We start from the raw sequence: 10,062 nt of genomic DNA, 5'->3' as shown, positions 1-10,062 counted from the left end.
CACCTGAAAATGGCCATGGACAGGAGACGTCCTCACAGTCTGATAATGTTTTTAGACTTTTTAGATCCACTTTGCCATATTGAATGTATTACAGAATCAAGTGATTTTAAGGTTTCCTATTTTATTCAGATTAAGCTCTGTTATTTGTGCGCTGTGGTTAAACCAAAGAGGAACCAAAAAATTATTTTAAAAAATCATGTTGCTAGGGGCCCTAAACAATTTTAGACCGGCCCTGCGTTAAATCAATCCAGTGCTGGATCAGTCTATCTATGACAGAGGACATAATCTCAGGTTGTTTTGAACCCAGAAGTGTTTTTTTTTTCAGTGCATTTTTGGGCTACAGCTGTTGCTGACTATGAAAATCACAATTTATCTAAATTCATGAAAAAAAGCAAGAAAGCAGAAGCAGCCCATTTACTGAGATGTGTCACAGATTATGGGACCGTTCTTTCCAATCAACCCGCAGGGGATGAGCTCTTTGTACTTGGAGATCAAAGGGGGGTGCATGCGCACTGCATGACGCGCTCTCAAGACGCTCCGACGCGACCAAACGCCGGCAAATAAAGTGCTGATCCCTCGTTATTGCCAACTCTGCCGCTGTTACAACTCGATCCCTTCAGAAAAAAAAAAAAGTGGTCCCGCTTTCTGTAGAAGTGCATCTGTGCCATCTGACAGACCGAGCGGTGAACGCGCAGAGGATTCTCCCGGGGACCTGTTGATCGTCGGCTGGCGCTGCAATGGAGGTGAGACGGAGCTCTGCTTGGCTTCTGCTGTCCGTCTGGTTGTCATAGTAATGGAGGTAAACGGGCTTTGTTTATAGAAACAGCTTCACAGATTGACTATCAAATTAACAGAGATTAGCTCGCTGAAATTTTACCATGAGCTACCAATAACCCATTTTCCCCCCTCACAGCTCATTTTTATGCATGGCTTTAATAAGAACTTTTAGATGTGCAATGGAAGGCATATGATATATCCCCGATGCCCATCATTGGATCCTCATGAAATTTCAGATGAGATCTTGTCATTTTGCAAATCAAATCATGTCACTTCTGTTGGGCTTTGAAGCCATTGAGCAACCCCCCCAAAACACACACACACACACACACACACACACACACACACACACATACACACACACACACTCTACTTCTTAAGTCAAAAGGGTCGGGAGGCCGTGTGTCGCAGTTAATTATCATCAGTGGCGGATAAAGCCTTTTGGAGCAGATTTAAATCCTGCTAAAGAGCATTAGGTGACAAGCAAGGCGCTTGGTAACAAACATGGCTCAGGCCCTGGAGGGAAAAGATGTACGGGGGAAATGATACAAGCTGATGAACAGATGTAAAATAATTACTTCTAAACTAATCATTTCCCGGGAAAGTGGAAGGGGGCTGTTACAGAGTCGCAATACTTGCAGCAAATTGGATCTTAGTGGAGAAATGTTCTGAAAAGAACAACAACATTGAACTTTTAAAAATGTGCAAAGTATCCTCTGTAAATTGTCTGATCTATTTTTTTCATGTTACAGGAACCAAGAGGATGCGTGTGACAGTAACCTGAGAAAGAACACGGGGAAATTTGGACTCTCTCAGGCGATAATGGAGATCATGGGTGAGTAGATTCAGTATAACCTTTTTAGATGCAGAGTTTATTTAAATACCACCCCCACCCACCCACCCACCCAAAGTGTTGCGTTAACCTCCACCATTATACCCCAAGCTTAAAATTAGGGTGTAAGACTTGGCTGCTTCAGCCAGACAGACAGACCGAGTTACATGAGCAGGTGGTGCTGGCCTCACACCCCTGTCAAACGTTTGCAAGGAAGACTTTACAGGGTTTTAGCCTTCTGCCATAAACAATTACCACAGTGGTGGCTTGCGCTCATTAGACCCGACTCTGGTAAATGAGCAAGGACAACATGACCTGATGCAGCGGGCAGTCTTTGGCGTTTACTGTGCAGCACAGCAGACAGCAACAGCCTAAAGTTTTCCTCGTTCCGGTTCGCTGGGGCCAAGCCTTAACCTGGAATATGTTGAAAATGTTGAAAGAACTCCCACAGAGACATGTCGCTGCCACTGATGTCATTTGATCGCAGATGATCTTGAGTTTCTTTGCTTGAACCGATGCAACCGTATTCTCTTTAGTGTTTACTGCTTAACTGTTCTACCATTTATTTTATTCACTGCTGAATAATAGTATTTTATACATTAATATCAAGACTCTCTGACTTTCTGTCAGTGTGAAAGAGTGTAAAGCCAACCTGGACACAGAAGTCATTCAAACACAAATGACATACACTCACTACAGTATTGTAGAGATTTTGTCCGTCAAAGGGAATGTGGCTATGTGAGATATAAAAACAAAACATACAAAACCAGCATATTACTTGTTTAATAAAAAAAATTAACCTAAGAGGCTACGGAAATGTGTGAAAAATAAAAAGCCTAATGAAAGGTTCAACTTTATTATTACACATGTACAGGTGCAACGAAATGTGTGTTGCTTCCAACGGGATTAAAAGCTAAATCCAACCTCACAGTTTCTTTAGTAATTAGGAGGGTAACTGGCAGCCAGTTATGGCTTACCAAACTCATTTAATTAACTGTGTATCAGCAGTTGTCAGGAACTCATGCGCCGCTGTTTGACGCAACAATGTCAGGGAGCATAGACATCAGCAATACTTTAACCCTTTAAGAGATTTGATTACCGGTTCTCAAAATTCTAAGAAACGGCGTAAGACTGTTTCTAAATAACTTTAAGTCCACCGCTCTGCAGTGAGAAACAGAGCAAAACATTCTGGTTGGGCTAATTTTCATTGAAAGTGGACAACAAATGAGTGTACAAGCCTAGCTAAGGACTTCACTGTGAACTCGAACCTTCCGTGCACCATCACTACCTGAAGAATAATCCTAAACAATGAGAGTTTGTGTTTCCAATCGGCAACTGGAGGCAACAGACCGTGACTGACTTTTATTTTGCACACATGTTGTTACTATTGAAATTATCTCATTCCTAAAATGAATCCCTTCTTTTCTCTAACATTTAACAAAGGGATTATAGCATCAATGTATGCCTAAAGGTAAATTGAGGAAAAATCTGCACATCATAAAAAAAAAATGGCTGAGCATTGAGTAAATCCATTCTAAAATCCAAAGAACCTATGCACGTTTGTGAACAGACACTAAAAGTTGCTTCCAAATACTTGACCTGTAGTGAAAAAACAATAGTAGGTACACCAACAGAGTTTGTTGAGACTTACAAGTACCTTGGCATAGAAACAGTCAGTAAGCTTTCATTTAATGCATATATTCAACATGTTGTAAAGAAGTTGATGATCAAAGTAGGATTTTTCTTCAGACTTAGATCCTGTTTTTCTTTCAGTGCAACGAAGCATCTCCTCTTAATGGTCTTCCTGTCTCTGACAGATTATTGGTATGTTGATTATATGAAGCAGCTGCCACCTCTTTGCAAATGTCTGGTGCTGTCTATAATAGAGTGCCATGGTATATGACAAGGTACAAATCTCTCACTCATCACTGTACTTCAGTGAGCCTTCATTATCAATCCGCAGACTCACGCATCGGTACGTTTTCATCTATAAAGCTATCCTTGGGTTGTTCCTGAATATTTCTCTTCCTACATGTCAGACAGTCCAGAGAGAGACTTCATTCTCAGGACTTTATCTCCTTCAGCGCTCCATTAGTACGACCAGAACTTGGGGGGGAAAAAAACTGTTTCTTACTCTGCCCCGTCAATTTGGATCACTCCGTAGCAGGATCTGAAACTATCCATGTTGATTGCTCTGGGAGAATTTAAATTTATTTTAATAAATATAGAGATCTCTTCCTATGAAACTTAATCTTGTTTTGAGGTCATATTTTATTAGCTTGATTAATCTGAGTCGGCTGTTTTAATTGTTTGTGTTGTTCCTGTTTTTGTAACTTTTTGTTTTTATCAAAAACAGGCCTTTCTTGGAAATTAGATACTGGGTTTCAATTCTATTTATTGTATAAACAAAAGGTTAAAAATAAAAAAATTAAATCAGAGACTGTCAAAATAAATAGTCCAACAAATGGCTAGTCCAACCTAGGCATAAGTCATACACTGTAATGCAAACTATTAATAATGATAAAAATAATAACTTTATAAAATGGTTTCAAAGTGCTGTACAAGCAGGTAAAACAGACATTAAAAAGACTAGAAAATAAATAGACGAAACAAAAAATAAAAACATCAACATAAAACGTTAATACAGTTAAATACATCATCACATTTTCATATAGATGAAAAAAAAAATACTAGTGCAATGATTATGAATCTATTCATAGTTCTCGCTACTATGCACTGTTGCATGGGGATAACCTTTAGGTACATGCATACATTTTATATACCACTTTTAGTACACTTTACTGGCAATATTTCTGGTGGCTATTCAACACATGGTTTGCAGCTAAGAGAACTAAAAGTAGCTGTTAACAGTAAAAAGTTTTGCGAGCTTCTGCCAAGGTACTTTTTTTTCTTTCAATGTATCTTTTGGGACGCAGTTGGTTCGGAATGGTTGGTAAAAGGATTTTTTGCTTGAATGGCAAATTAAAATAGAAAAAAAAAAAACTCCAAGAACATTGTATTTTATACCAAATCAAAAATAACACTTCATACAAACTGTTACAAAAGAGGAAGTCTGATGATTTTGGCTTTTTCACACAGGCTTAACACCTGGCTGTCAGTTATTTGGTATATCTGTCATCTGTTACTGCAGATAATTTTTTTTTTTTAAATGAAGCAGTGGCTCAGAGTAGTATTAAGTGAGGCCTGTATTTAAATTAATCAATCAATCTTTATTGTCAACTACAATTTGCATTGTAATCGAAATTACAGTTTCAGTACAAACCATCCATCGGGAACGGTTGACTGACACCATGCGTGCCAAAAGAACGCAGCCATTAGGCACATTCCTTCAGCTGCCAAGGACCCCGCTGTGACGCGGTTTCCTTAGGCGCTGCCTTTTGGGTGGGACATCATCGCTTTATGATCTTTGTGTTGTACAAACCACCTCTCACTTCACACCAATTTGTCTCTGAAAACCCTTCATATTCAGTTGAGACGTATCAGGGCTGGATTGAGTAGCACCTAGTCTTAGGCTGGAGCTCCTTAACAGTATGAAGGCTTAAAAATGTTTTTAAAAGTTACAATTTGAAATTCACTCGTATTTGCTGTCATAACTTATGTATATTGTTGTTGTAACATAAACTTACAGTTTAAAGTTATTTTAAAAGAGGTTCCATAAAAACCCTGGCTGGAGTAATATCAGATCCCCTAACTCTTGTTGAGAGAAAGTTGGTACACTTCCGTCTCAAATTCATCTGTGTTAAAATATTTCTAGCAAGATAATGCTGTTTTAACAATAGGCTTGACATGCTAGAAGCTGCTCATCTGTTAAGAAGCCAACTGCAGGCTCCCTAACCAGAAGGTCAGCTTGACTAATTCAGGGTCAGTTGCAATATAGGGGGCAGATGTTGACAATGTATGTTCTGCGAGACTTCACTTTGAAACATTTTCTTAAGTCTATGTTTATACCTCAAAATGGCAATTAAAATGTTAAACAACATTAATATTTAGTAAGTATCTTGTATTATTTGAGCAGCCGTTGGGATCACCTTTCATTTTCTTTTTCATGCTAAAGTAGTTTTAGCGACATAGTAATACCAATAGTATACATAAGTTTTATCATGCAACTGTGCATTGATCCCAACCATGATGGTAAACATAAAGAGTAAAAAAGGGTGTTTCCACTGTCTATTCTATGTCCAGACATTAATCTCAGTGAAATATTGACAAAACTAAATATTGACAAAACTATGCAGAAATAAATAACAGCAAACCTCAATGGGCAAAAAGAGTGGGTAAAGACAAATAGGCTAAAAGTTGCTGAAATTAAAGTCCTTCATGTGGAAGAATACAATGTAATGCATTAATACCTAGCTGTTATATAAGTATATAGGTTAATAGGTAGCCTAATATCAACTATGACATCCTGACTGAAAACTACATGTCAAAATAAAACATTTAGAGACAAAGTCTTCTTAAAGTCATTCCTTAGTTTTCCAAAAGGGTTGCTTAGATTTGTAAAATAAGAGCAACTATGTACTTAATTTTGCCTTCCCTGTATTTTGTAACCTGGTAAAACCAGATTTACTAATCCTGGCAATGAAAATCAATTTTCTTTGCAGATGCTCAGTGCGCCTTGGAAGCTGTGGAAAGACTGCAAGCCAAACTGAAGGAGCGCGGGGAGGCTCCCACTCAAGAGAAACTATCCGTGCTGAAGACTGTCCTGCAGAGCCCTCTTTTCCTGCACATACTTAGCTTGCAGCAAGCTCAGCCAAAGCCTCCGGTGAAGGTATAGCACAAGCCTCAATGTGTGGGTTTTTGGTATGTACGGAATGATAAGGTTAAAGAGGTGGAATTCTGAAAATACTGAATACAGGAACCAAACTAGATGAGTAATCAGCTTACCTAAGCTTTACCCCTAAAGCTGTGATAGAGTGTGGGAGGGATCGGTGGTGCTTATCATGATCACAAATTGGCAGGAAGTGTGTGTGTGTGTGTGTGTGTGTGTGTGTCTGTGTGTGTGTGTTACTGTCGCGAGTTATGATCTAATGTCCCATATGTGTGTTGTAGGTGTTACTACAGCCTGATATTAGCTAAAATTATTATGTACAACGCTTATATCACCTGGCAAATTATTTTGGTATCCATTGTGTCTCCAAAGGACCTCTGTTCCTGTATAATCCCTAGACATATGTTGGGTGTTGCTGTTAAAACTTTATTTTTTATTTTTTTTCTTAAATGTTTCACACAGTTAAAGAATACAGAAATTCGGGGTCAGTTTTCCTTCAGTTTCTATGAAGTAATTTTCCCACGGTGAACGGTGGGGTACTGTGCAGTGGACATGGTTGGTAAAGTTCAGTTGGGATGGATAAAAAGCACGGATGTTGTTCCACAGTGTAATTTACTTGATATACAAAGTATTTTAATGAACTACTGACTTTCACATCAAATTCTAATAAAAAAAAAAAAAAAAAAAATAGTAAGGAGACAGCTATGTAAAAAAATGTTTTTCAGATTATAATTTAAGTGCTGCGCAGCACCTACTTCCAGTTTTCCTAAGGCCTGACAAGGTATGGCCCAGTAAAAGATTATCATGTTACGGCAACATTTAGTCATAATACCATAGTTTAACGCCGGGCTCACACTGAATATGGTGCAGATACAGTTCCAGTGATGCAAGGAACCCAAGTAATTAAAGATCATTGTGTACACTCACATCAGCCACATATGGTTGCAGTTCCTCATACCAAGACCGTGTAGCGCTGCGAAAAATTCCACAAGAAGGAAGTTTGATCAGAGGCTGCAGCGGTCCCTGGATCAAGCTCCTGAATTTTACGAGCCAAACAGGAAGCCTCGGGCGCTAGACAGGATAAAGTTCTGGTAAATTTCAAAATAAAATCACCCCACCAAGTTGCGCTAACTTGACTAATAAACAAAAACGGCAATACAGACCCGCAAGGAAAGAGCGGAGTTTGGAGGATGAAATGGTATATTTATATCACGTTTTGAACTTAAAAGTGAAAACCATAGATGTTTTTAAATAATTTATGAGGTCTAGCAACCGAAAGGACCGTGTGAACATTTGTTCTCACAAGCGGCCATTCCACAGCTGGAGCCACAGCTGGCTGCTGTTTCCCAGGGAACATTGTGATTGGGGGTTTGCAGCAAACCAGAACTGGATCAGGACCGTGACCAGCACCGTACTTAGTGTTAACCCTGGGTAACACTATCACAGTATCAGCACAATCCAATCAGTTTTCTCCATTTCCTTTTGTTGTTGTTTTTTTAAACAATTACGTCCCAATATTTGCTGCCGAACTCATGAACAAATACATTGAATTTTGGCTAACCAATTGTGCGAATTCGCCATTTTTTAAATCTCCCCCCCCCCCCCCCCCATCTTCCCGCTTAATAAAATCAGACATCCCCAGATTTCATTAGAGAAATCTGGTTACCTTGATTTAAAAGTATGACATGTCCAATGCCTATTGAGTAAAGTATTATAACTTTTTGCTGTTCAGCCCCAATAGAATTCTGTCCACTTGTTTATCCATCCATCCATCCAGTACCTGCTTTTTCATGCATGTTCATTGGGGGCTGGTAACCATTTCCGGCAATCTTTGGGTGAGAACTGTGGTCAACCCTTGACCCGTCGTCAGTCCATCACAGGGCGTTAGGGAGATACACTGGACAAACAACAGTATAGGATAAATAAATAGCTTCAGGATCAGATGATAATATGAGGCAAAATGAGAAAATATTAAAACTACACCGAAACTGACATGTATTTCTGCATCTGTGTGTCTGAGCTGAGTGGCAGCTAGCGAAGCTAAGCTAATTAGCAGCTAACAATAGCTTATAATGTCTCAACCAGCAGCAGAGACTGGTTAGCTGAGCAGTCAACAACATTGAGTCCATGTGAGCTCAAGGTTCGGTACTGCCGCCGAATTGGAACAAAAAGTAATGAACACAGGGGAATGAGGGAAAAAAAAGGAGATTAAGGACAAAAAACACAGTTTAATAAAAACAGTAGCCAGTGCAAAGACTGCTATATTAGGTCAAAATGGTTTCAAATATTAAAAACCCACTGATTGGCTCTCTTAAAGCTGATCAAACTAAACCAAGTTGAGCTTAAGACAGTTTCATTGCCACATGCCTTACATAGAAGAGGAGCATTTAGTTTACAGGTGAGCGCATCTGTTCGAAAACAGACAACACAATAATGTTCCTAGGAAGGTTGCTGTTTTATATGCATGTTTTGGTTTGTTAGTTTGTCTGTAAATAATGGAACCATGAATTCTGCTCCCGACAAGAAAAACGACGGAGAATGTCTGGTCATCACTTCCTAACCCTCAAGCTCAATTGCACCTAAATTCTTCAGCATGGTGATGATTGGAAGCACTCCAGCAAGTCTGTCGTTGAATAGAACAAATCTAACCAGAGGTTCAGGGGCCTAAGTTGAAGTTCTACTTGATCCTAATGAGATGATGTAGCATGATTAAACAGGCTATTCATGCTGGAAAATGCCTCAGCATGGCTAAATTAAACAATTTGTACAAAGAAAACTGACCCAGGTTTTCTCCACAGCCATGTATAAATAAAACCCATCGCCAGTTATGAGGGACCTGTTTATTGATGGCAGCTGTTGGTACCAAGAGTGGCACAACCAGTTCTTTGGCTCAGGGGGCATCTACTTTTTCCACATAAGGGCAGATTGTTTTGGATAGGTTTTTTTTTAATACATACTCAAGAGATATTTTAAATTGCTGTCCCCCTACACCAGAGTTCTCTTTGTCAGGTATAAAAATTGTTTGATCTATTGTTGCTTACAAATAAGCAATGACATGAGAAATATGTGAGAGGGCAGTGTTGGCAGGATATGGAAAGAGCCTCAGAAGAAAGATGAACTAAAACCTTTCTGCAGAAGTAATAGTAACACTCATCATTCTGATGATTTGTTAAAAGTAATTAAACATTTTACAGAAGTCGTGGCTTTAATTAGTCAACAAGTTTATAATTTGGGGAACACACTAAGCCTGCAGTGGAGGTGATTACATAAACTGAAAAAGCAGAAGTGTTTTCATGTTGTTAATTGCAACAGATGGGTGTTTTATTATTGTACACTGCATGAAACTCAGAACATATTTCATAAAACAAGGCCATGCAAAAATCCTGGTCATACTGGAGGGCTCAAAAACCTTTTCTTTAATCTGAATCTTTTGGATGTTTATAACACCATTTAGCTCACTCGTTAGTGCTGAGTACCATAGCTTGGTAACTGCCTGATGGGGTGTACTCTAATAAGATACCCGATGGCCTTTATACACAAGCTTCATTAAATTAGCAATCTTGCATAAGCCTGAAGCCATTTAGTATCTTTGTATCATAAGAAACATGGCAGTAGGGCACAGTAAAGGTGTGTATTTGTACCAGGAAAATTATTAGTAGTGTTA

General features: G+C 39.0%; 1 protein-coding gene across 6 annotated transcripts in view; it reads left to right on the top strand.

Moving 5' to 3' along the window:
* Positions 1 to 489: 489 nt before the first annotated feature.
* Positions 490 to 10,062, top strand: part of si:dkey-92j12.5 (multiple PDZ domain protein) — a 78,328-nt gene continuing 68,755 nt past the window's right edge. For 4 of the 6 annotated variants that reach the window (XM_036136870.1, XM_036136869.1, XM_036136868.1 and 1 more), the window contains exons 1-3: positions 1,279 to 1,342; positions 1,530 to 1,612; positions 6,232 to 6,398. In XM_036136870.1, coding sequence (XP_035992763.1) covers positions 1,320 to 1,342; positions 1,530 to 1,612; positions 6,232 to 6,398 — 273 coding nt within the window. In that variant the 5' untranslated portion in view covers positions 1,279 to 1,319. Of the gene's footprint in view, positions 800 to 1,278; positions 1,343 to 1,529; positions 1,613 to 6,231; positions 6,399 to 10,062 lie in introns of those variants that run through there. The other 2 variants (XM_036136871.1, XM_036136872.1) reach the window with 2 other exon arrangements.

The sequence above is a fragment of the Fundulus heteroclitus genome, chromosome 5, assembly GCF_011125445.2.
Source record: "Fundulus heteroclitus isolate FHET01 chromosome 5, MU-UCD_Fhet_4.1, whole genome shotgun sequence".
Taxonomy (NCBI): Eukaryota; Metazoa; Chordata; class Actinopteri; order Cyprinodontiformes; family Fundulidae; genus Fundulus; species Fundulus heteroclitus.
This window is presented reverse-complemented; position numbering and strand designations above follow the sequence as displayed.